Genomic DNA, 27945 nt, shown 5'->3' with positions numbered 1-27945 from the left:
TTACCCCATTGCTACATTTCCCATAATACTACGAGTACGGAGGTTGTGAGGTCTGTTGGAAACTAGGCAAGTGGGGTTTATGTATCTGTGGGAGAAAAAAAAACTTGTCTGCTTGAGGGAAGTGGGAATGTTGCCATTGGCCACCTTGATTAGCATTGAATGGCCTTGCAGCTTCAGAGCCTGGCTGTTTCCTGTCTTTCTTAGGAGGTGGCCACTGGCCCTAATTGTTTCATGCCTGGAATCTCCCTGTTTTCCGAATGTTGTTCTTTATTTAAGGAAAAGGTTTTTCCGCAAGGGTTTTCTCCCCTTGCTGGAGAGCAAGCCAGCTGCAACCAGCTGCATTGAATCACTGCAATGAATCACTCTGGCCAGGTCATGAGTTCGAGGCCTGCTCAGAGCCTATGTTTGTTTGTCTTTGTTCTATGTTAAAAAACATTCAATGTTTGCCTATATGTGTAATGTGATCCGCCCTGAGAAGGGAGGAATATAAATGCTGTAAATAAATAATAAATAAATAACATTAAATCTAGTTGTGTCCGACTCTGGGTGTTGGTGCTCATCTCCATTTCGAAGCCGAAGAGCCATTACCTTCGTGCTGTAGCAGTACCTATTGATCTACTCACGTTTGCATGGAAATTGAAATGGCAAGAGCAACGAAGTCCTCCGTTCCTTTTCCTTTTGACGGGACTCCCTTCCGGCCTGTGGTTGACCATAGCTCACCCCCTAACAACTTGCTTTCCTTGTTTGTTTCAGACTCTTTTTTTTAATTTTTAATTTTTATTACATTGCAACAATTAACAAAATTTTTGCGATGCATGTCTTATTTCAATATACATAATACCAAAAATAAGTAATGCTTAAATGACATTTTAAACGATCCTTTGGAACGTAACTCCCACCCCCTACCCCATCCCCCCCCGTCCCCCCCGAACAGCAATTCAATTTATTATCATGGTATCATTTTAACTGTGTGGAACAGCCTGGTTCAAGGTGGTGTATCTTTCGTCTCCATCTATTTTGTTAATTAGGACTGACCATTTCCTGAACCAGTCAGGTTCTTTTAGACTATTTGTATATTTTCTTTTCCTTTGATTAATGAAATCATTGATGATATATTCTGATATATAAGACCACCAAGTTTCTACGTCCCATTTTGTCTCATCCCTCCATCCTCGGGCTATTGTGGCTTGTATAGCGGCTGTCATATATTTTAGAATCTCGGTCCAATTATTGTTATCGTCCCTTACCTTTATTGTGAGGGACATAAATCTGGCTTTGTCCCATATTCTTTCCCTATTATTTCTTCCATTTCTTTTCTTATTTTGCTATAAAAGATTAGAATTTTTCTACAGTCCCACCACATGTGGGAGAATGAACCTATTCCCCCACATTTATGCCAACATTTGTTCGAGGTATTTCCCGTTATATGAGCTAATTGGAGGGGGGTTCTATACCATTTTGAGATTATTTTCCTTTGTGTTTCTTTGATCCTTATAGGATTAATTTTATGAATATTATTGATCCATGACCCAATTAGTTTCTCAGTAAAGTTTTTTCCTGTTTCCATATCTCTGTATTATAAGTTAAGGTAATTAGTTCATCATACCATAGCCCAATCATTCCTTTATCTGTTTCTAATTTCCTTCTAATTATTCTATCCAGGGAGGTTTCACCTGCTTCTCTTCTTTTTATGGCCTGGGCTTTACTGGACAAACCTAACCATGCTATCCAGTTCCCTTGGCCACATTTATCTTTTTTTTTTTTATCCCACTTTAATATTTCTCCATTGGGGTCCATAAGGTCCCCAATCCTTTTAATACCATTTTCCTTCAGTGCCTTAATTATATTCCTAAATTTATTTATTTATTTATTTACAGTATTTATATTCCGCCCTTCTTTCTCACCCCGAAGGGGACTCAGGGCGGATTACAATGAACACATATATGGCAAACATTCAATGCCAACAGACAAACAACATTCAGTTTTAGACAGACACAGAGGCATTTTTTTTAACATCTTTCCAGCTTCACGATTTCCGGCCACAGGGGGAGCTGTTGCTTCACCGTCCATTGGTGGCTGTTCTTCCTCTTCTTTTCCTCGTGAGCAGTTTTATGGTGTTGTAGATTAGTTAAATTAGCCTCCCACATAAAGCGTACCTAAATTTCCCTAATTGACAGATTCAACTGTCTTTCGGGGCTGCTAGGTCAACAGCAAGCCGGGGCTATTTTATTTATTTTTTTATGGTCGGAGGCTTAACCCGACCCGGGCTTCGAACTCATGACCTCTCGGTCAGTAGTGATTTATAGCAGCTGGTTAAAAGCCAGCTGCGCCACAGCCCGGCCCCAAATGTCTTGTCTAAATGTCTTGTCCTTATTTTCCAATGTTTCTAATGGGAAAGGGTCAATTTTATTTATTTGCAATTTAGTTTGCCATTTTTTCCAGATTGACAACATTGTTAAGCAAGGGCCTGCTTTTATGTTCTTTAGGTCTTTTATATCTATTCTCTCTCCCATTGACGTTCCCTTTAGCCAATTATTTGCTTCCTTTTCTATTTGCACCCATTTTTTTGACCCTTCCAATTCGAATTCTAGTAATCTCACTAGTTGACTTGCCTCATAGTATAATCCCAATGAGGGAGCCCCCCATCCACCCAATTCTTGTCTATATATATAAAAGAGTGATGGCATCAGGGCAGCGGACAAAACAACAAAACTACAGGGCCCCCAACCTCAAAATTTGACAACACAACCCATCATCCACGCCTCTAGGTTGATACAACAAAAAGAAAAGAAAAATAAAGTCCAAATTAGAGGGAGAGGAATAATTGTTTTTATCTAATTGCTGCCAGTTAGAAGGCTAAGCTCCGCCCACTTGGTCTCCTAGCAACCCACTCACCCCAGGGGACAGGCAGAGTAAGGCTTCACTTAGGCCTCTTCCAGATTATCTAATTAATATCGCAAAGAACACCACTCTGAAAACAAGGGAATTCCAGACAGGAAACAATCCGGGCCAGCTAACACCTCCCAACAAAAAATTCACTCAGGGAGGAAACAGCCAGGCTTTAAAGCTGCAAAGCCATTACATGCTAATCATTTTCCCTAATTGCAGCATTCATACTTGCCTCCAACAGATAAAAAAATCAGAAATATTGTATATTCACAACCATTAGGAAATAATATCCCCTGATGGCGCAGCGTGTTAAAGTGCTGAGCTGCTGAACTTCTGGACCGAAAGGTCACAGGTTTGAATTCGGGGAGCGCAGAGAGCCCCCACTGTTAGCCCCAGCTTCTGCCAACCCTAAAGTTCAAAAATATGCAAATGAGAGTAGATGAATAGGTACCGCTCCAGCGGGAAGATAATGGCGCTCCATACAGTCATGCCGGCCACATGACCTTGGAGGAGTCTATGGACAACGCCGGCTCTTTGGCTTAAAATGGAGATGAGCACCAACCCCCAGAGTAAGACACGACTGGACTTAATGTCAGGGGAAAACCTTGACCCTTGACCTTAACTACCACCAATTCCTCAATACTTTATTTCCCAGACCACCAGACTTCGCCACAGCAACGCGTGGCCGGGCACAGCTAGTTTACTATAATATAAGAAGTTAGCAATTCTGTTTTTGTTTCCTCCCACTACCCATTTTTTGAGAGAGTTATCCCATTTCTTCAACAAATTGATAGGGATATTCACCGGGAGGGTTTGGAACAAGAATAAAAACTTGGGCAAGATCTTCATCTTGTAAATTTTTAGCCTTTGTTTCAGACTCTTGTTCGCAGAATATTTCAAAAGCACTAGCTTTTCCAAAGGGAGAAGCAAAAGGAGAGAGAACGAGACTTTTGTGACTCTTCCGACCGAGTGAAGCTCAGCACCCGAGTGCCATCTAGTCCCTGAATGAGGAAATGCCGTTTGCAACCTTTCTAGCTGAGCAATGATTTTAATCTTTTTGTCCTCCATAGCAAAGAGTGTTTTGGAGATAATAATAATAATAATAATAATAATAATAATAATAATAACAAGCAGCAAAGAACTGGTGGGATCACAAACCTGCAAAAGTATTGGAAAATGAGCATGCAAAGATACTGTGGGACTTCCGAATCCAGACTGACAAAGTTCTGGAACACAACACACCAGACATCACAGTTGTGGAAAAGAACAAGGTTTGGATCATTGATGTCGCCATCCCAGGTGACAGTCGCATTGATGAAAAACAACAGGAAAAACTCAGCCGCTCTCAGGACCTCAAGATTGAACTTCAAAGACTCTGGCAGAAACCAGTACAGGTGGTCCCAGTGGTGATGGGCACACTGGGTGCCGTGCCAAAAGATCTCAGCCGGCATTTGGAAACAACAGACATTGACAAAATCACGATCTGCCAACTGCAAAAGGCCACCCTACTGGGATCTGCACACATCATCCGAAAATACATCACACAGTCCTAGACACTTGGGAAGAGTTCGACTTGTGATTTTGTGATAAAAATCCAGCATAGCTATCTTGTTTGCTGTGCCATACAACGTCGTTGTGTTGATAATAATAAATTTATTCTTATATCCTGCCCCATCTCCCCGAGGGGACTCAGGGCGGCTCACAACAATAATAAAAACAGTGACAAATTACACATTGTAAAATCAAACATGAAAAGCAGTCATACAATCAATACATACATCACATGTTAAAAACAAGGAGATAAGACAGTTCTAGGCCGAAATAGAGGGCTTCTGTAGCTTCGTGGCAGAAGTACTCAGCAAGGTATCAATAATCATGGCAGAACTCTCTCTAATTAAATTAAATGGGCAGACAAGTCAACCCCCAAAAATTAGTCGTCGAAGGCCCTCTGGAAAAGCCAGGTTTTAAGGCTTTTTCGAAAGGCAAGGAGGGTGGGGGCCTGTCTAATCTCCCTCGGGAGTGAGTTCCAGAGACGGGATGGGGGCCACAGCGGAGAAGGCCCCCTCTCTCTCTCTCTCATCCCCACCAGCCACAACTGCGAAGGTGGTGGGAGCGAGAGGAGGGCCTCCCCCGAAGAGCAAAGAGATCGTGCAGGTTCGTAGGGGGAGGTCCCGTCACAAAAACAGAGCTGCACTCGTTGGTGATGCAGAAGCCCATCCGAAATGGAGAACAGATGGCCAGGTCGCCCACTGACGTTGGGACCTAAAGGTTAGTTCGTATCCTCTAAAGCAGACCTGTGTGCGACATCATTTAAATCTAATTTCCCAAGCCCTTATCATTGGACACAATTGGCATATTATCAGCTGACGTTGTGTGCTGGTGGTCCCAATGATTTAGTATTTATTTATTTACTACATTTCTATCCCGTTCTTCTTTCTCACCCCAGAGGGGACTCAGAGCGGCTTACAAATCAAATGTACATACAATATATTATTAGCATAGCACAATAGAAGCATTGAATTACTATATTGTACTATATTATTATTATTATTATTATTATTATTATTATTATTATTATTATTATTTGCTACATTTATATCCTGCTCTTCTCACCCCGGATGGGGACTCAGAGCGGCTTACAAATCAAGTGGGCAGAGCTTAGCCTTCTAAGTGGCAGCAATTGGATAAAAACAATTATTTCTCTCCCTCTAATTAGGACTTTATTTTTCTTTTCTTTTTGTTGTATCAACCTAGAGGCATGGATGATGGGTTGTGTTGTCAAATTTCGAGGTTGGGGGGGCTTGTAGTTTTGTTGTTTTGTGGGTCGCCGTGATGCCATCACTCTTTTATATATATAGATTATATATTTATAAATTATTGTATATTGTTGCACAACAAACAGAAGGCCTGGGTTATATCTTCGGTGACATCTCCCACTGTTGTAGGATGGTGCGAGATTACTATCATGAATTATTTAATTTAATTTATTTATTTGCAATATCTATATTCCACCCTTCTTTCTCACCCCAAAGGGGACTCACATTGCACATATACATGGCAACCATTCAATGCCATTATTAGACATTTGTGATGGCATCACGGCGACCCACAAAACAACAAAACTACAGGCCCCCCAACCTCGAAATTTGACAACACAACCCATCATCCACGCCTCTAGGTTGATACAACAAAAAGAAAAGAAAAATAAAGTCCTAATTGGAGGGAGAGGAATAATTGTTTTTATCCAATTGCTGCCAGTTAGAAGGCTAAGCTCCTCCAACTTGGTCTCCTAGCAACCCAATAAAAAATAATAAAAAACACTAAAAATTAATACAAGAAAATACTATAATAACAGAAAACAACTAAAAATAATACAAGAAAATAATAAAATATAATAAATAAAAATATAACTTACAATAAAATTAATTAAAAATGCAAATAAAGTCAAATAAAAATTACACAACAATTTTTAACCAATACCACCACCACTTTGCCACAGCAACGCGTGGCCGGGCACAGCTAGTAACATATATAGACAGACGTTTTCCGGCTTCCTGAGGATATCCTCGATTCCGTCCGCTTCACTGTCTACTTGTGACACCGAGTCCTTGATGGTAGTACTTCCTCATTCCTTTCCGCACACTGCTGGCAGTTTTTATAGTGGCAAATTAGTTACTGTATATACTCAAGTTTTTCAGCCCTTTTTTAGGACTGAAAAAAAAAACCCTCCTCGGCTTATATTCGGGTGAGGGTCCTGGTGGGCTTATATTCAGGTCGGCTTATACTCAAGTATATATGGTATATTTGTTATTTTTCTCTATTATTATTGATATTGTTACATTTATTATTTTACTCTATTAAATTATTATTATTACATTTATTATTTTACTCTATTATTATTACTTTTATATTTATTTTGCTCTATTATTGTTACTTTTATATTTATTTTACTCTTTGTTATTATTAATACATTTATTATTTTACTCTATTATTACATTTATGGTTTTACTATTATATTTATTATTTCACTCTATGATTATTAAAAGGATACATAAGCACATTTACATTGAAGATGAAAATATTGATTGAACAGTCTTATCTTAAATTACAGTTTGATGTAAAGATTCAAAAACATTTAAACTACTGATGCCTCAATTAATGTCATTTTATTGGTATCTCGGCTTATACTGGAGTCAATGTCTTCCCAGTTTTTTGTGGTAAAATGAGGTGCCTCGGCTTATATTCGGGTCAGCGTATACTCGAGTATATACGGTAATGTTATTGGTATCTTGGCTTATACTGGAGTCAATGTTTTCCCAGTTTTTTTGTGGTAAAATTAGGTGCCTCGGCTTATAATCGGGTCGGCTTATACTCAAGTATATACGGTAATTTTATTGGTGTATCAGCTTATACTGGAGTCAATGTTTTCCCAGTTTTTTTGTGGTAAATTAGGTGTCTTGGCTTATCTTCGGGTCGGCTTATACTCGAGTATATACGGTAATGTTATTGGTATCTTGGCTTATACTGGAGTCAATGTTTTCCCAGGTTTTTTGTGATAAAATTAGGTGTTTCGGCATATATTTGGTATATACGGTATATTAGCCTCCCCACATAAAGTACCTAGAATTTCATAAGCTCTGGTGTTATAACTTCTATATCAACGTTCCTTACAACTGTATTAATGGGTCACAGCATTAGGAAGATTGAGAACCACTGTATCATTGTATTTCCACAACGTCAATGAGCCTTGGGTTGTGTCCATGAAGCATATGCTACTCATATTGTACACCTTTCAAGGCATACTATTGCTTTAATTGTGTGTTTTTTCCAAAATTGGATCAAAGTTCTGGATGGCCATCTGTCGGGAGGGCTTGGATTGTGCCTTCCTGCCTGACAAAACGGGGTTCGTCTGGATGGCCTTTGGGATCTCTTCCAAGTCTAGGATATAGTCCAATGTCTACCCAAGCACAATAGCCAAGTTTTGGATAACAGTTCCTATTGTGAAATTGGAAATTGAAGGGTGTCGATATTTGGTTGTGTATAATGGTCAAATTCAAAAATTAAATGGGGTGAAGTGGGACCCTTTTTTGGGGAAGTCCTTTTGGACCCACATCAAGGTTGCACCGACCCGGTTTCTTTCTGGGAAGCTTTCACTTTTCGGCATTGCTCCGTCGGAAATGTTGCAACTGTTGAGTGAAAGCGACACACACAAAAGGGGAGAAAAAGCAAAGCGAGCTGGCAGCTGTCTTGACAAAAAATAAAAATAAAATAAATCAACATTTTGATTCAATTTAACTTTTCCCAAAGCCTGCTATCAGATTGCCGCGATGACCTGGATTAGAAACTGGCGTGCCGTGGCGGCAGGGATGGCAGATAAGCTCGGAAGCAAATAATCACAACACTTTTTTGTAAAAAGAACGTATTATTATTATTCAACGTTTGCAACATCCCAGAACAGCCTCAACCAGGCAGCAGGGACACAAATTAAATTCCAGCATCCTTCACTGCCACCTTGTAACATTTTACCCTTGTTTTGTGGACTACACATCCCAAAATGTATTTATTTATTTACAGTATTTATAACCCATCCTTCTCACCACAAAGGGAACCCAGAGTGGCTTACATTACATCTGATGTGTACCATTGGGTCGTAATAATAATAATAATAATAATAATAATAATAATAATTATATATATATATATATATATATATATATATATATATATATTAATGAAGCTGAGTCTGGGAGAGGAGTGCCTCCTCGTTACATCTGTTGTGTACCAATGGGTCTTAATGATAATAATATTTATTAATTACGATAGTTACTCCGGGACCTTAAGCTGAGTTTGGGAGAGGAGTACCTTCCGTTACATCTGATGTGTACCAATGGGTCTTAACAATTATATATATATTACTATCGTAATTAATATATTACGATAGTTACTCTGGGACCCTAAACTGAGTCTGGGAGAGGAGTTTCTCCCCGTTACATCTGATGTGTACCAATGGGTCGTAATGATAATATTAATATATATATTAATAAAGATAGCTACTCTTGGACCCTAAACTGCGTCTGGGAGAGGAGTGCCTCCTCATTACATCTGATGTGTACCAATGGGTCTTAATTATAATATTAATATATATATTAACGACAAAAGCTACTCTGGGACCCTAAACTGAGTCTAGGAGAGGAGTGCCTCCTCGTTACATCTGGTGTGTACCAATGGGTCTTAATGATAATATTTATATATATATTAACGATAGCTACTCTGGGATCCTAAGCCAAGTCTTGGAGAGGAGTGCCTCCTGTTACATCTGATGTGTACCAATGGGTCTTAGTAATATATATATATATACACACACACACACACACACACACACACACACACACACGACAATATCTACTCTGGGACCCTAAACTGAGTCTGGGAGAGGAATGCCTCCCATTACATCTGATGTGTACCAATGGGTCTTAATGATAATATTAATATATATATTAACAACGATAGATACTTTGGGATCCTAAGCTGAGTCTGGGAGAGGAGTGCCTCCCCGTTACACCTGATGTGTACCAATGGGTATTAATACTCCATAATATTATTAATAACAATAGTACTCTGGGGAAGACCCAAACATTTTAAAAGTTGGTGGGCTTGGTCCAAAAATTTTCATTTTTTTCGTAAGACAAAATGAATGAAACTACACAAAACAAACAGCAATTCTGTAAAAAAGCACAACACTACAGCGGCCTCGGTGGGCTACTGTTTCCCATCATCCCAAAGATTAGTTTGATGTCAACACTGGGGAGGATGGGAGTCCTCGCCCAACGCTTCTGGAATGCTCTCGAGACTAAAGCAAAAGCTCTTTGGCCACAACCAGCCTGGAATAACAACATTAAGGCTTTGGAGAGGAAAGAAGTAGCCGAGGGCATTGGTTCGGCAGGAAAGAAAAAGGCCTTTATTGAGGGGAGACGTGGTCATCACAGGATCCTGGTCTGGCTGAGGCTGAAGGCAGGCGGCTTGGTTTCGGTCGGCTGGACCTGGAGGAGAAGGCAAGATCGGGTGTTAACAGGAGGACTGACCACGAGTGGGCTTTGGACTAAGGTAGGTCAGCAAAGGACAGCTGAAACCCTTTGCTTTCATTCATATCCTACGATATATTTTTTAAAAGACCCACAGGCAAAGTAGATAGAAACTGAGCGGGGTGGGGAATCAAAACTAATAGCAAAAACTGTCTCCTGTGATAGTGGATCGTCTCTCATATAAGTCACACTGGGAGACTATGGTTCAGGGAAGAATACCGTATATACTTGAGTATAAGCCGAGTTTTTCAACCCCTTTTTTAGCCCCTCTCTGCTTATACTCGAGTCAAGGTTATTTATTATTTTCCTCTGTTTATTTATTTATTTGCAACATTTATAACCCCCCCCCCTTCTCACCCGAGGGGACTCAGGGCAGCTTACAAAAATTGGCAAAATTTAATGCCCAAAATGCAATCATAAAAACAAAACAATATAAACAGATCCATTAATTACATTGTTAAAACACATTATAAAAACCTTAAAAACGTATATATAATTAATTCCATTCGTCCGAGATCCTCATGCTTCATCCTTAAATCATTATTATTTTTATTACATCTATTATTTTACCCTATGTATTATTATTTTTACCTTTTTTATTTTTCTCTGTTTATTATTGTTGTTATTACATTTATTATTTTACTCTATTATTACTGTTATTATAAAAGCCCCGGTGGCGAAGTGCGTTAAAGCACTGAGTTGGAGACCGAAAGGTCCCAGGTTCAAATCCCGGGAGCGGAGTGAGCGCCCGCTGTTAGCTCCAGCTCCTGCCAACCTAGCAGTTCAAGAACATGCCAATGTGAGTAGATCAATAGGTACCGCTCCGGCGGGAAGGTAACAGCACTCCATGCAGTCATGCCAATGGCCACATGACCTTGGAGGTGTCTATGGACAATGCCGGCTCTTTGGCTTAGAAATGGATATGAGCACCAACCCCCAGAGTGTGAGTAGATCAAGAGGTACTGCTCTGGTGGGAAGGTAATGGCACTCCATACAGCCATGCCAGTGGCCACATGACCTTGGAGGTGTCTATGGACAACGCCGGCTCTTTGGCTTAGAAATGGAGATGAGCACCAATCCCGAGTCGGTCACGACTGGACTTAACGTCAGTGGAAACCTTTACCTTTACCTTTTTACTGTTATTATGACATCTCCATTATTATTATTGGAAGGATACATAAGCACATTTACATTGAAGGTTAGAATAATGGCTCAATCAGAGTTGGGACAGTCTTATCTTAAATTACAGTTTTATGTAAATATTCAAAAACAACTTACTGATGCCTCAATTAATGTGATTTTATTGATATCTATTTTTAATTTGGTATTGACCCGTAGCTGTGCCATTTCCCACCCTCGGCTTATACTCAAGCCAATACGGTTTCCCAGTTTTTTGTGATAAAATTAGGTGCCTCAGCTTATATTCGGATCAGCTCGTACTCGAGTATATACGGTACATGCCCCTCAATTTATGTATTTATTTACTACATTTATATCCCGCTCTTCTTTCTCACCCCGAAGGGGACTCAGAGCGGCTTACAAATCAAATGAACATACAATATATTATTAGCATAGCACAATATAAGCATTACATTACTATATTGGACTATATCATAATTTCCATGAAAAGCAACATTTCTCTATTAAGAAGGGATGGGAATGGCTACTCCACAAGTCCCCAGGTCTTCTCAAGAGGCCCATAACTGAGGTTGATGGGTTCTCTGCGACTGACAACAATTAATGACTGAACCACATCTTCTTATGACCCATAAGGACTTGCAATGCTGATATGAAATATCAAGGCAAGGTGTACTAAAACCGGGTGGGAAACGAGCCACAGGTTGCAAAACACACTCAAATAAAAGCGATTGATTCCCCTTTGTATAAATGAGCAGGGACTAAAAGGGCTAAATAACCGACACGGTGGCTTTTACTTACTTCCAAGTTTCCCCGCGCCTTCTTTAAGACGTCGTGAGTCAAAGCCACTGCAAAAGGAAAACAAGGCAGAGATTTCAGCAGGCGTATCGGACTCTTTTCCAAATGATCTCCACATAAACATGGGAAATTATGTGTTGTCGAAGGCTTTCGTGGCCAGAATCGCAGGGTTTTGAGAAGAGAGCTTGGAGTAAACAATTTGGGTCACAGATACCACTTGTGCCAAAATAGGTGTGGAAGGCGAGGAAGATCATCAGCAATTGGTCAAGTTTAGATAAGCCAAGATATAAATACTTTGCTTTTTGTACTTTCACGAGACTGCTTTTTCTGCCTGATTGCCTCCTGGGCTGGGACCCTTTTGAGGTAATTGTCTTACAGGGTTGATGTATGTTTTCCGGACTGTCTGGCCATGTTCCAAAGCATTCTCTCCTGACGTTTCACCCACATCTATGGCAGGCATCCTCAGAGGTTGTGAGGTATTTATTTATTTATTTACAGCATTTATATTCCGCCCTTCTTTCTCACCCTGAAGGGGACTCAGGGCGGATCACATTACACATATAGGCAAACATTCAATGCCTTTTAACACAGAACAAAGACAAGACAAACATAGGCTCCGAGCGGGCCTCGAACTCATGACCTCCTGGTCAGAGTGATTCATTGCAGTGATTCATTGCAGCTGCTCTCCAGCCTGCGCCACAGGTACCTCACAAGGAGGATGCCTGCCACAGATGTGGGCGAAACGTCAGGAGAGAATGCTTCTGGAACATGGCCAGACAGCCCGGAATACATACAACAACCCTGTGATCCCAGCCATGAAAGCCTTCGACAACAAATTGTCTTACACTCCAACATGGGCTTTTTCACACACAGCCTTGTTTTCTAGGCTGCATGGCCATGTTCCAGAAGCATTCCTTCCTGACGTTTCGCCCACATCTATGGCGGGCATCCTTAGAGGTTGTCAGATATATTGGAAAACTACGCAAGGGAGGTTTATATATCTGTGGAAGGTCCAGGGTGGGTCTGTTGGGAGGCCAGTATGAATGTTGTAATTAGTCACCTTGATTAGCATTAATGGCTTTGCAAGCTTCATTCCTGCCTGAGGGAATCCTTTGTTCAGAGGTGTTAGCTGCCCCCTGATCGATTCATGTCTGTACTTCCCTGTTTTCAGCTTGCAAGGCAATGACCAAGCCATCGATGGAAACCTCTAAGTGTGGGTAAGCAGCCAAATAAGATTGGGTGGGGAAGAGGAAAGCGGAAAAATGAACTAAAACAGTATCTCTGTAAGGACAGAGCTAACCAGCCACCGTTTGGGTGCCGTTCATCAACGGGAGGAGCAGTTGTTCTTCCAAACGTAAGCTCTAAACAATGAGCCGGCAGCGTTGGGGGAGGAAAAGGATGCGTGTTAACCTTTAAAGAATGTGCCCGGAATCCAATAATTGAAATCCAAAGCAACGGCGTGTTTCATTCCGGTGGGCGAGCAACTCGTGACATTTACGCAGGTCCATTTCCCGCATCTTCCGGAGCAGAGAAGGGCCGGGAAGGGAGCTAATCTGGCATTTTCGGGGCCAGATTAATTATTCCTTCGCCTGTAATTGCACAACGGACCCGCTCGCTGAGCAAGCGTCGCCTTTTGTCGGGGAGAAAGGACTCAAATATCCAAGAGGGGGAGACGAGTTCTGCATCCGATACGGGCCACACTCGTCCCTCCCAGACAAGTGCCTTCTGTCCTCCCATCCACCATGAAATGCTAAGTATGCGAAGTAGACAGGCGTTTAGTACAGCAACGCCAACTTCCCGAGAAGGAGACCCCACTCTTACGATCAGGACGTTCTTCTGAACGTTTAGGTGTGTTGGAAATAGCAACCTCCCAAGCCTTTCACTATTTAATCGTTAATGTATATATTTGCTAAACCTGTATCCTATGTGTATGTTGATTCACCAGTTTGGTGACGTGATTGTACTGAGCATGTTCAGACTCAGGACTCCATTTTATAGTCACTCAGTTTTACACCTTCACCTTTTTGCATCAGACCTCAGTGGAGGTGGATGCATTCATGTTGCTGTTTGGACTTTAATAGGAGCTCCCGGTGGTGCAGTGTGTTAAAGCGCTGAGCTGCTGAACTTTCAGAACTTTCACAGGTTCGAATCCGAGGAGCAGATTGAGCGCCCGCTGTTAGCTCCCACATTTATGGCAGGCATCCTCAGAGGTTGGACGAAATGTCAAGAGAGGATACTTCTGGAACATGGCCATATAGCCCGGAAAACACACAACAATCCTGTGATCCTGGCCATGAAAACATGCAAATGTGAGTAGATCAAGAGGTACAGCTCCGACGGGAAGGTAACGGTGCTCCATGCAGTCATGCTAGTGGCCACGACCCTGAAGGTGTCTACAGACAACACCGGCTCTTCGGCTTAGAAATGGAGATGAGCACCAACCCCCAGAGTCGGACACGACTGGAATTATCATCAGGGGAAACCTTTACTCTATCCTATGTGTATGTTGATTTGCCAGTTTGTACCTCTTTGGTGACATGATTGTACTGAGCATGTTCAGACTCAGGACTCAATTTTGTAATCACTCAGTTTTACACCTCAGTGGAGGCGGACCTTCACCTTTTTGCATCAGACCTCAGTGGAGGTGGATGCATGCATGTTGTTGTTTGGACTTCAATAAAGGTATTGGATTGTTGTGTGTTTTCTGGGCTGTCTGGCCATGTTCCAGAAGTATCCTCTCCTGACGTTTTGCCCACATCTATGGCAGGCTTCCTCAGAGGTTGTGAGGATGCCTGCCATAGATGTGGGCGAAATGTCAGGAGAGAATACTTCTGGAACATGGCCATACAGCCCGGAAAACACACAACAATCCTGTGATCCCGGCCATGAAAGCCTTCAACAACTCAATAAAGTTATTGTTGATACCACATACTAATAATATTGCAATATAGTCGTATAGTACAATATAATAATATATAATGTTTGTATAGTGCTTATATTGTGCTATACTAATAATATAATATATTGTATGTATATAAAATTTGTAAGCCGCCCTGAGTCCCCTTTGGGGTGAGAAGGGTGGGATATAAATGTCGCTAATAAATAAATAAATAAATCCCCATTATCAATGGGTTGAACTCTTGTTTATATTTAAATTGTATTTATTTGTTAATGTATTTTTATTTGCTAACCTGTATCCTATGTATAGGTTGATTTGCCAGTTTGACTGTACCTCTTTGGTGGTGCGATTGTACTGAGCATGTTCAGACTCAGGACTCCATTTTGTAATCACTCGGTTTTACACCTCAGTAGAGGTGGACCTTCACCTTTTTGCATCAGACTTCAGTGGAGGTGGATGCATTTATGTTTATCCTCAGAGGTTGTGAGGATGCCTGCCATAGATGTGGGTGGAACGTCAGGAGAGAATACTTCTGGAACATGGCCATACAGGCTGGAAAACACACAACAATCCTGTGTTCCCAGCCATGAAAGCCTTCGACAACATAATAAAGTTATTGTTGATACCACATACTAATAATATTGCAATATAGTCGTACAGTACAATATAATAATATTGCTTTTGTTGACCCTCCTTTTCCACTTACAGAGATAGTTTACTGTTTTTCCTTTTATATTCATTGTGATTATGGACTTCAATGTATTTACACCTCAGTGGAGGTAGATGCATGTATTTACATCTCAGTAGAGGTAGATTGCTGTTTGGACTTCAGCACAGAAGTATGACTTATAGACTTCAGTGAGTACAAGAGAATTCCTGGCCACTGAACAAGTTGGCAAGGGCTTCTGGGAGTTGGAGTCCCAAAGGTTAGCCGCTACTGGTCTGAATCAAAGAACAGAAGAGGGGCTTCAGGCTTTAACCTAGGCCTGCAAAAGAGTCTAATAATCCATTCCTGGGTGATGCTAGTGATTCAAAGAGCTGCTATTGCAGAAATGTAACCCTGGAGTACAAAAGGGTGTCATAACAATAAGAATAAATAAGGGAATAACAAATGTAATAGGAACAATAGTAATAGAGTAAAATAATAAACATAATAAAAATAAAAATAGAGGAAAAATAATAAATATAATAATAGTAAAATAATAAATGCAATAACAAAAATAATAAATGTAATAATAATAGATTAATGTAAAATAATAGAGTAAAATAATAAATGTAATAACAATAAGGGAATAATAAATGTAATAGTAACAATAGTAATAGAGTAAAATAATAAACATACTAAAAATTACCAATTAGAGGGAAAATAATAAATGTAATAATAGAGTAAAATAATAAATGTAATTCTTATTGTTATTACATTTATTATTTTACTCTATTATTGAGTAAAATATTAAATGTAATAACAATAAGAATAAATAAGGGAATAATAAATGTAATAGTAACAATAGTAATAGAGTAAAATTACATAACCCTGGAGTATAAAAGGGAGAGGGAAAAAGAGAGAGGAAGGTAAGTAAAGCTCACTCACACTGATCGATGATCACTCTCTCCATGTTTTCTTTCAGTTGGTTGGTGGAGTGCAAGCGCTTGACGGTGCTGTGCAGCTTCTTTTCCTGCTCGGCCAGCTTCCGACGGAGTTTGTGCAACTCGGTTCGCATGGCTTCATCCTGCGGCGCAAGAAGAAAACCATTTACGCGGGTGAGCTGTCAGCAGCCCAAACACCACATCGCATGCACTCCAATGGCTGGGAGTTTTACATCGTACGTTCCGCCCAAAAACAAGGACTCCGAGCAGCTTACAGCGTGGAAGAGAAGCCGCGGTGGGGATAAAAGACAACATCGTTCTAACATTTAGAACAGTGATGCTTGGCTTCAAAATGTCCTTTCACCTTTCCCCAAAATCTGAGGCACACATGCCATTGGGTTGCAATTCTATACGAATATTATAATACATTATATATACATATAATATTGATATTATTATGATGTAATACAATGTAATAATAATAATATGCTATTATACTTGTATATTTATATTACATGTAATATTATTAATAATATTGCAATATAATCGTATAGTACAATATAATAATATATAATGCTTGTACAGTGCTTACATTGTGCTATGCTAATAATATAGTACAATATAATATATAATGCTTATATAGTGCTTATCTTGTGCTATACTAATAATATAATTTATTGTATGTATATATAACTTGTAAGCATAATAATATAAGTATTACAATAATAATGTTATGATGTAATACAATGCAATAATAATAATAAAAATAATAATAATACACTATTATAATTGTGTGTGTGTATATATATATATATATATATATATATATATATATATATTGTGTCAGGAGCAACCTGAGTTGCTTCTGGAGTGAGAGAATTGGCCGTCTGCAAGGAAGTTGCCCAGGGGACATTGCCCGGATGTTTTGATGTTTTACCATCCTTGTGGGAGGCTTCTCTCATGTCCCCGCATGGAGCTGGAGCTGACAGAGGGAGCTCATCCGTGCTCTCCCCGGGTGGGATTCGAACCTGGCAGCCTTCAGGTCAGCAACCCAACCTTCAAGTCACGAGGCTTTTATCCCCTAGGCCACCGGAGGCTCCTATTGTGTATTTATATTACATATAATATTACTAATAATATTGCAATATCGTATAGTACAATATAATTATATATAATGCTTATATTGTGCTATACTAATACTATAATTTATTGTATGTATATATAACTATATATAACTATATAATATAATTATTATAATGACAATATTATGATGTAATACAATGCAATAATAATAATACGCTATTATAATTGTATATTTATATTACATTTAATATTACTAATAATGCAATATAGTCATATAGTACAATATAATAATATAAAATGCTTATATTGTGCAATACGAATAATATAATTTATTGTATGTATATATAACTTGTAAGCCGCCCTGAGTCCCTTTCTGGGTGAGAAGGGCGGGATATAAATGTCGCTAACAAGTAAATAATAAATAGTACAATATAGTGATATATAATGCTTATATTATGCTACACGAATAATATAATATATTGTGTGTATATATAACTTGTAAGCTGCCCTGAGTCCCCTTCGGGATGAGAAGGGCGGGATATAAATGTCGCTAATAAATAAATAAATACATTCCAATTTTCCCCAGTCCGTATGGCGGAGCACCCGGCGGTGCAATGAGTTGTGCCGGCAAGACTGCTGACTGAAAAGTGAGCGGTTTGAATCCGGGGAGTGGGGTGAGCTCCCGTCTGTCAGCTCCAGCTTCCCATGCAAGGACATGAGAGAAGCCTCCCACTGGAAGGTAAAACATCTAACATCTGGGCAATGTCCCGTGGGCAACGCCCTTGCAGATGTCCAATTCTGGCCATCCGGACGTCCCAAGGCCAACATCATTGCAGATGACTACAATTCCTTCTCAAGCGCAATTCCTTCTCAAGGTGTTGATAGGGGACAGCTGTTTGGCCCCACAACCATTGTCTTGCGGAGTCCCACAGGGTTCAGAACTGTCCCCTTTGTTGTTTAACATCTACATGAAGCCGCTGGGTGAGATCATCCGGAGTTTTGGAGTTTGGTGTCATCTGTACGCAGATGATGTTCAACTCTATCACTCCTTTTCTCCAGCTTCCAAGGAGGCCGTCCAGATCCTGAACTGAGCCTGGCTGCTGTGTCAGACTGGATGAGGGTGAACAAATTGAAATTGAATCCAGACAAGACAGAGGTCCTCCTGGTCAGTCGCAAGGCTGAACAGGGAATAGGGTTACAGCCTGTGCTGGATGGGGTCACACTCCCCCTGAAGGCGCAGGTTCGCAGTTTGGGTGTCCTCCTGGACTCATCGCTGAGCCTGGAGCCTCAGGTTTCGGCGGTGGCCAGGGGGGCCTTCGCACAACTCAAACTTGTGCACCAACTGCGCCCGTACCTTGGGAAGCCTGACATGGCCACGGTGGTCCACGCTCTGGTTACATCTCGTTTGGACTATTGCAATGCAGTCTACGTGGGGTTGCCTTCAAAGACTGTTCGGAAGCTGGAACTAGTCCAACGTTCCGCAGCCAGGTTATTATTACAGATCTACTCCCCTGTTCAAGGAGCTCCACTGGCTGCCTTTTATTTTCCGGTCCCAATTCAAGGTGTATACCATCACATATAAAGCCCTAAACGGTTTGGGACCCACCTACCTTCGTGACCGTATCTCCTACCACAAGCCTACACGATCCCTTCGCTCATCAGGGGAAGCTCTCCTGTCCCCACTCCCGATATCCCAGACCCGCCTTGTGGGAACAAGGGAGGGGCCTTTTCTGCTGTGGCCCCCCGATTGTGGAATTCTCTGCCCGCTGAGATTAGGCAAGCCCCCACACTAGCAGCCTTCAAGAAAGACTTGAAAACATGGCTCTTTCGCTGCGCTTTTGGAGAGTAACCATTTTATATTTCTTTTCCGTTGCTCCCCCTAATATCTATCCTCCAGAATACCCCACTCCCTTATGACCCTGTTCGCTGTGGTTTTTATTTTTATGTCTTTCTCACCCCGAGTTTTAACTTAATGTTCATGTGGTCTGCCCTTGTTTTTATTGTCTCGTTTTATTTTGTAATGGATATTATTTACTGTATTGTTTATTGTATTGTGTTGTGCTGTTCTTTTATATGCTGTTTACATTGTATTGTTTTGGGCGTGGCCCCATGTAAGCCGCCCCGAGTCCCCATTGGGGAGATGGTGGCGGGGTATAAATAAAGTTTTATTATTATTATTATTATTATTATTATTATTATTATTATTATTATTATTATTATTATTATCTGGAGCGCCGTACAGGGAGCATACAACTCCTCTGTTGAAGCAGCTCCACTGGCTGCCTGTTAGCTTCCGGGCACAATTTAAAGTGCTGGCTCTGGCCTACAAAACCTTAAACAGCTCTGGTCCAACTTACCTCTCCGAACGTATCTCCCCCCATGAGCCGCCCCGCAGATTAAGATCTTCCCGTGAGGCCCTGCTCTCGGTCCCGCTGCCATCACAGGTGCATTTGGCTGGGATGAGAGACAGGGCTTTTTCAGTGGTGGCTCCGTGGCTGTGGAACTCCTTGCCAAGGGAGATTAGGGGAGCCCCCTCACTCATGTCTTTTAGGAAGCAGCTGAAGACCTGGATGTGGGACCAAGCTTTTGGCCCATCCTAAGATACGGTTGATATAATCTGATGTATTCGTTGGATTAATGTGAAATTGAATACAGACTGGCTCTGACGTTTGGCCCAATGCTACTGGCCCTGTTGTAATGGTCACACAGTGTTTTACTGTTTTAAATGGGGTATGATATTGGTTTTTAAGTGTGTTCGTTTGTTTTACTATATTTTTTTATTATATGTGGCATTAATCTTGCCATTATGTAAGACCGCTCTGGGTCCCCCGGGGGGAGAAGAGCGGTATATAAATAAATAAATAAATTAGCGCGTTCCAACTCCCTGCCTTCAGATTTCCCCTTTTTCCCCTGACCGTACCTGGAGTGAGTAGGCGGCGCTGTGGACCACCTTCATGGGCAAGGAGACTCTCCAGTAAAGCTTCATGAGGCAGGCGGCTTCCTCCAAGTTGTTCCGGACGGCACCCAGGGCGGCCGACATCCGGCCCAGAGACGTGGCCTGGTAGGGGAGCAAACACGGCAGGAGTTTTACAAGATGATTTTACGATTATTTTAAAAAGCAGGCTTTAATTAAGGACATAAATCCAATCTGCAATCCATTCAAGTTCCAGGTTGATGAGCAAGTGTATTCTCTGCCTGGCAAACTTAATTTGTGAGGTTAAAAAGGCAGCAGAGTTATGTATTATTCAAGCGCAGGAGGGAGCGGATGACGGTCGGGAAGAACGGGGATGGAGCCTAATCAATAAGAGTAATTAATAATGGGTGAGGTTACTACACTGGCCAGGGCCACTTGCCCATTTGCATTTGGCGGCATGCGATTTGAAAGTCAAATGACTCCCGACATTAATTTAAGCAATATGGATGCCTCTCCCTTTACAACAGCTCCGTTTAATGACAAATGAACTCTCGGGGAGCAAGGCAAAGTGGTTTCTTCGGCAGACAGATGAGGCAACAAATGGAAGCCGCTGCCAACATGACGAACGAGGAGGAGAGAAGATGGACTGGAATAAGGGGAGTGAAGAAGACTTCGGGCACAAGGGATGCCGGCACTTACTGCAAGGAGAAGCATCGCCTTCTTCCCCCCAAAAAACGGAAACATTTACCTTGCTATCTCACACCTTGTTGTTATGGACCTTCTGTTGGAAATAGTAACCTCCCAAGCCTCGATTTATTTATTAATGTATTTATTTGCTAACCTGTATTCTATGTGTATGTTGATTTGCCAGTTTGACTGTACCTCTTTGGTGACGTGATTGTACTGAGCATGTTCAGACTCAGGACTCCATTTTGTAGCCATTGAGTTTTAGACCTCAGTGGAGGTGGACCTTCACCTTTTTGCATCAGACCTCAGTGGAGGTGGATGCATGTATGTTGCTGTTAGGACTTCAATAAAGTTATTGGATTGTTGTGTGTTTTCCGGGCTGTATGGCCATGCTCCAGAAGAATTCTCTCCTGCCGTTTCGCCCACATCTATGGCAGGCTTCCTCAGAGGTTGTGAGGATGCCTGCCATAGATGTGGGCGAAACGTCAGGAGAGAATACTTTGGGAGCATGGCCATACAGCCCGGAAAACACACAACAATCCTGTGATCCCGGCCATGAAAGCCTTCAACAACCCAATAAAGTTATTGTTGATACCACATACTAATAATATTGCAACATAGTCCTATAGTACAATATAATAATATATAATGCTTATACAGTGCTTATCTTGTGCTATACTAATATAATATATTGTATGAATATATAACTTGTAAGCCGCCCTGAGTCCCCTTTGGGGTGAGAAGGGCGGGCTATGAATGTCGCTAATAAATAAATAAATAAATCCCCATTATCCCCATCCGTATGGCGGAGCACCCGGCGGTGCAATGGGTTAAACTCTTGTTTATATTTAAATTGTATTTATTTGTCAATGTATTTATTTACTAATCTGTATCCTATGTGTATGTTAATTTGCCAGTTTGACTGTACCTCTTTGGTGTGACATGATTGTACTGAGCATGTTCAGAGTCAGGACTCCATTTTGTAGCCACTCGCTTTTACACCTCAGTGGAGGTGGACCTTCACCTTTTTGCATCCGACCTCAGTGGAGGTGGATGCATGTATGCTCCTGTTTGGACTTCAATAAAGTCATTGTTGATGCCATGTTGTTTTTGTTGACCCTCCTTTTCCACTTACAGAGATCGTTTAGTGTTTTTCTTTGAAAGACGGCAAATATTCGAAGACATTTAATCTCCTGATGTCTCAATTAATGTATGTATATACTTGAGTATAAGCCCTTTTTTTAAGACTGAAAAAGCCCCCCTCAGCTTATACTCAGGTGAGGGTCCTGGTTGGCTTATATTTGGGTCAGCTTATACTTGAGAATATATGGTACATTTATTATTTTTCTCTATTATTATTGGTATTATTACATTTATTATTTTTCTCTATTATTGTTGCTACTATTACATTTATTTTACTCTATTTTTATTTTTATTATTAATACATTTATTATTTCACTCTGAATTTATTATTATTACTGCATTTATTATTTTACTCTATTTATTATTACTTGTATTATTCTCCTGTATTTATTATTATTATTATTACATGTAATATTTTATTCTATTATTATTAAAAGGATACATAAGCACATTTACATTGAAGAAGATGAGAATCATGATTTGATCAGAGTTGGACAGTCTTACCTTAAATTTGAGCTTTATGTAAATATTCAAAAACATTTAACCTGATGCCTCAATTAATGTAATTTTATTGGTATCTCGGCTTATACTGGAGTCAATGTTTTCCCAGTTTTTTTGTGGTAAAATTAGGTGCCTCTGCTTATATTCGGGACAGCTTATACAGTAGTCTCACTTACCCAACATAAACGGGCCGGCAGAACGTTGGATAACCGAATATGTTGGATAATAAGGAGGGATTAAGGAAAAGCCTATTAAACATCAAATTAGGTTATGATTTTAGAAATTAAGCACCAAAACATCATGTTATACAACAAATTTGACAGAAAAAGTTGTTCAATACGCAGTAATGCTATGTAGAATTACTGTATTTACGAATCTAGCACCAAAATATCACGATGTATTAAAAACATTGACTACAAAAATGCCTTGGATAATCCAGAACGTTGGATAAGTGAGACTCTACTGTACTCGAGTATATACGGTAATTTTATTGGTATCTATTTTTATTTTGAAATTTAACAGTAGCTGCTGCCTTTATTTATTTATTCATTTGCTACATTTATACCCTGCCCTCTCTCACCCCAAAGGGGATTCAGTTATACGTATATACAATCTATATATATAAAAGAGTGATGGCATCACGGCAATTCACAAAACAACAAAAGTACAGGCCCCCCCAACCTCAAAATTTGACAACACAACCTATAATCCACGCCTCAAGGTTGATACAACAAAAAGAAAAGAAAAATAAAGTCCTAATTAGAGGGAGAGCAATAATTTTTTTGATCCAATTGCTGCCAGTTTAGAGGGCTAATCTCTGCCCACTTGGTTGCCTAGCAACCAAGGGACAGCCAGTTTTCAGTTAGGGGACAGGCAGATTTAGGCCTCACTTAGACTTCTTCCACAGATTATCTAATTTGCACTGGATTATATGGCAGTGTAGACTCAAGGCCCTTCCACACAGCTATATAACCCATTTATAATCTTATATTATCTGCTTTGCACTGGATTATCTTGACTCCGCACTACCATATAATCCACTTCAGTGTGCATTTTATACAGCTGTGAAGAAGGGGCCTCAGATAATCCAGTTCTGAGCAGATAATATAAGATTAGAAATATACAGTAGAGTCTCACTTATCCAACGTAAACAGGCCGGCAGGATAAGTGAATATGTTGGATAATAAGAAGGGATTCAGGAAAAGCCAATTAAACATCAAATTAGGTAATCGTTATACAAATTAAGCACCAAAACATCATATTATACAACAAATTTGACAGAAAAAGTAGTTCCATGCGCAGTAATGCTATGTAGTATTTACAGTAGAGTCTCACTTATCCAACATTCGCTTATACAATGTTCTGGATTATCCAACGCATTTTTGTAGTCAATGCTTTCAATATATCGTGATATTTTGGTGCTAAATTCATAAATACAGTAATTACTATATAGCATTACTGTGTACTGAACTACTTTTTCTGACAAATTTGTTGTCTAACATGATGTTTTGGTGCTTAATTTGTAAAATCATAACTTAATTTGATGTTTAATAGGGTTATGCTTAATTCCTCATTATCCAACATATTCGCTTATCCAACGTTCTGCCGGCCCGTTTATGTTGGATAAGTGAGACTCTACTGTACTGTATTTACAAATTTACCACTAAAATATCACAATGAATTTAAAACACTGACTACAAAAACATTGATTATGAAAAGGCAGACTGCGTTGGATAATCCAGAACATTGTATAAGCGAATGTTGGATAAGTGAGATTCTTCTTTAATATGAAATAATTACTGGGATAGAATAATGCAGAACAATATAATCTCTAAAACCAGGACAGTAAATAAACAGGGGAATTCCACACAGAAAACAATCAGGGCCAGCTAACACCTCCCAACAAAGTATTCCCATCATCAAAGTCTGGCAAATCCTGTTTTCTCAGGGCCACAGACAATAGAAGCACATAACAACAACATCACTCTGAAAACAAGGGTATTCCAGACAGGAAACAATCAGGGTCAGCTAACACCTCCCAACAAAGTATTCCCATCATCAAAGTCTGGAAAATCCTCTGTTTTCTCAGGGCCACAGACAGTAGAAGCACATAAAATATCGCAAACAACACCACTCTGAAAACAAGGGAATTCCAGACAGGAAACAATCAGGGCCAGCTAACACCTCCCAACAAAGTATTCCCATCATCAAAGTCTGGAAAATCCTCTGTTTTCTCAGGGCCACAGACAGTAGAAGCACATAAAATATCGCAAACAACACCACTCTGAAAACAAGGGAATTCCAGACAGGAAACAATCAGGGCCAGCTAACACCTCCCAACAAAGTATTCCCATCATCAAAGTCTGGAAAAGCCTCTGTTTTCTCAGGGCCACAGACAGTAGAAGCACATAAAATATCGCAAACAACACCACTCTGAAAACAAGGGTATTCCAGACAGGAAACAATCAGGGCCAGCTAACACCTCCCAACAAAAAATTCACTCAGGGAGGAAACAGCCAGGCTTTAAAGCTGCAAGGCCATTACATCCTAATCATTTTTCCTAATTGCAGCATTCATACTTGCCTCCAACAAACAAAAAAAACCAATCAGAAATATTGTATATTCACAACCTTTAGGAAATAATATCCCCTGATGGCGCAGCGTGTTAAAGCGCTGAGCTGCTGAACTTCTGGACCGAAAGGCCACAGGTTTGAATTGGGGGAGCGGAGAGAGCCCCCACTGTTAGCTCCAGCTTCTGCCAACCCAGAAGTTCGAAAACATGCAAATGTGAGTGCATCAATAGGTACTGCTCCAGCGGGAAGGTAACGCCGCTCCATGTAGTCATCCCACATGACCTGGAGGAGTCTACGGACAACGCCGGCTCTTCGGCTTAGAAATGGAGATGAGCACCAACCTCCAGAGTCAGACACAACTACCACCAATTCCTCAATACTTTATTTCCCAGACCACCAGACTTCGCCACAGCAACGCGTGGCCGGGCACAGCTAGTATATTATATCGAGGTTGTTGTGCATTTTCTGGGCTGTACTGCCATGTTCCAGAAGTATTCTCTCCTGATATTTCACTAATAGTAATAAAATGCAGTAAAATAAATGTAATAGTAGCAACAATAAAAGAGAAAAATAATAAATGTACCATATATTCTCAAGTATAAGCTGACCCAAATGTAAGCCAATCAGGACCCTCACCCGAGTATAAGCCGAGGGGGGCTTTTTCAGTCTTAAAAAAAGGGCTGAAAAACTAGGCTTATACTTGAGTATATACGGGAATTAATATTATTATATTGTAGAATAATTAGTATTATATTGCATTACATTATAATATTAGTATCATTATTAGATGTATATACAATATATGGGGCCCATGGTGGTGGCGCAGTGTGTTAAAGCACTGAGCTGCTGAACTTGCAGACTGAAAGGTCCCAGGTTCAAATCCCGGGAGCGGAATGAGCACCCGCTGTTAGCCCCAGCTCCTGCCAACCTAGCAGTTCGAAAACATGCAAATGTGAGTAGATCAATAGGTACCGCTCCGGCAGGAAGGTAACACCGCTCCATGCAGTCATGCCAGTGGCCACATGACCTTGGAGGTGTCTATGGACAACGCTGGGTCTTCCGCTTAGAAATGATGAGCACCAACCCCCAGAGTCGGTCACGATTGGATTTAACGTCAGGGGAAAACCTTTACCTTTACCTATACAATATATCATACTATTACCATAGCACAACATTATTATATTATATGGTACTATGTTGTGGCTGGGGGGAGGGGCCCCAACTGATGGCATGTCTTGATAGTGTAAATTAATTTGGTGGTAAGAACAGAAAAATTTCTTATTTTGTTTTCCCTGCTGTCTATTGTCATTTGGACAATTCATGTGTGTGGCTCTTTACCGTCACTCCCGGCTCCTGCAGCACAGGGTCTTCTTTCAGGGGGAGCTCCAGCTCCAGCAACAGCTTCTGCCCTTCCGAGATCTGCCTCCGCAACGCGTTGTGATCTTCCAAGCGGCCCAGGACGTGGCGCCCATTTCTGTCTGCCCAAACGCAATGGCGGGAGGACGGGGAGGGGTCGCGGGACATGCTGGAGGAGGAGGAGCAGCCGGAGGAGCCACCCAAACCGTCCAGGGCCAGCTCCGGATCTGCAACATAAAAGCAGTCATCTTCCACCAAAAATCTACGCACATTTGCAACACCTCTCCTGCATATTTATTTATTTATTTATTTATTTATTTATTTACTACATTTATATCCCGAGTGGCTTACAAATTAATTTTACATACAATATTATATTATTAGCATAGCACAATACTGGCAATAAATTACCATATTGTACTATATCTATATATTGTAATATTATTAATAATATTACATGTAATATATAATATATAATATTATTATATTGTATTATTAGTATTATATTGTATTAGAAAATATTAATATTATATGCATATACAATATATTATAATATTACTAGCTGTGCCCGGCCACGCGTTGCTGTGGCAAAGTATGGTGGTATGAGACATAAAGTATTGAGGAATTGGTGGTAGTTAAGGTCAAGGGTAAAGGTTTTCCCCTGACATTAAGTCCATTATAAATGGGTTATATAGCTGTGTGGAAGGGCCTTGAGTCTACACTGCCATATAATCCAGTTTAAATCTGATAATCTGTATTTTATAGGCAGTGTGGAAGAGGCCTAAGTGAGGCCTAACTCTGCCTGTCCCCTGGGCTGAGTGGGTTGCTAGGAAACCAAGTGGGCGGAGCTTAGTCTTCTAACTGGCAGCAACTGGATAAAAACAATTCTTCCTCTCCCTCTAATTAGGACTTTATTTTTCTTTTCTTTTTGTTGTATGAACGTAGAGGCATGGATGAGGGGTTGTGCTGCCAAGTTTAGTGTTTCTGGGATGTGTAGTTTTGTTGTTTTGTCCTAGGCCGAAATTTCATTACCCTTTTATATATTTAGATATATTATTGTAAATTATATTGTATATATGTATATACGCATGTAAGGGCCCCTGGTGGCGCAGTGTGTTAAAGCACTGAGCTGCTGAACTTGCAGACCGAAAGGTACAAGGTTGAAATCCCGGAAGCGGAAGAGCGCCCGCTGTTAGCCCCAGCTCCTGCCAACCTAGCAGTTCGAACACATGCCAATGTGAGTAGATCAATAGGTACCACTCCGGCAGGAAGGTAACGGCGCCCCATGCAGTCGTG

The 27945-nt window shown here is 40.6% G+C and overlaps 1 protein-coding gene across 4 annotated transcripts in view; it reads right to left on the bottom strand.

Annotated features, from left to right (window-relative positions):
• Positions 1-9824: 9824 nt before the first annotated feature.
• Positions 9825-27945, bottom strand: part of cdk5rap2 (CDK5 regulatory subunit associated protein 2) — a 123826-nt gene continuing 105705 nt past the window's right edge. For all 4 annotated transcript variants that reach the window (XM_062960326.1, XM_062960324.1, XM_062960327.1 and 1 more), the window contains 5 exons: positions 26632-26876; positions 20396-20533; positions 16397-16535; positions 11910-11956; positions 9825-9929 (listed from right to left, as the gene is read on the bottom strand). In XM_062960326.1, the coding sequence (XP_062816396.1) occupies positions 9870-9929; positions 11910-11956; positions 16397-16535; positions 20396-20533; positions 26632-26876 (629 nt within the window). In that variant the 3' untranslated portion in view covers positions 9825-9869. The remainder of the gene's footprint in view (positions 9930-11909; positions 11957-16396; positions 16536-20395; positions 20534-26631; positions 26877-27945) is intronic.

The sequence above is a fragment of the Anolis carolinensis genome, unplaced genomic scaffold (assembly GCF_035594765.1).
Source record: "Anolis carolinensis isolate JA03-04 unplaced genomic scaffold, rAnoCar3.1.pri scaffold_7, whole genome shotgun sequence".
NCBI lineage: Eukaryota > Metazoa > Chordata > Lepidosauria > Squamata > Dactyloidae > Anolis > Anolis carolinensis.
Note: the sequence above shows the minus strand (reverse complement) of the source record. Positions and strands in the feature narration are given on the sequence as shown.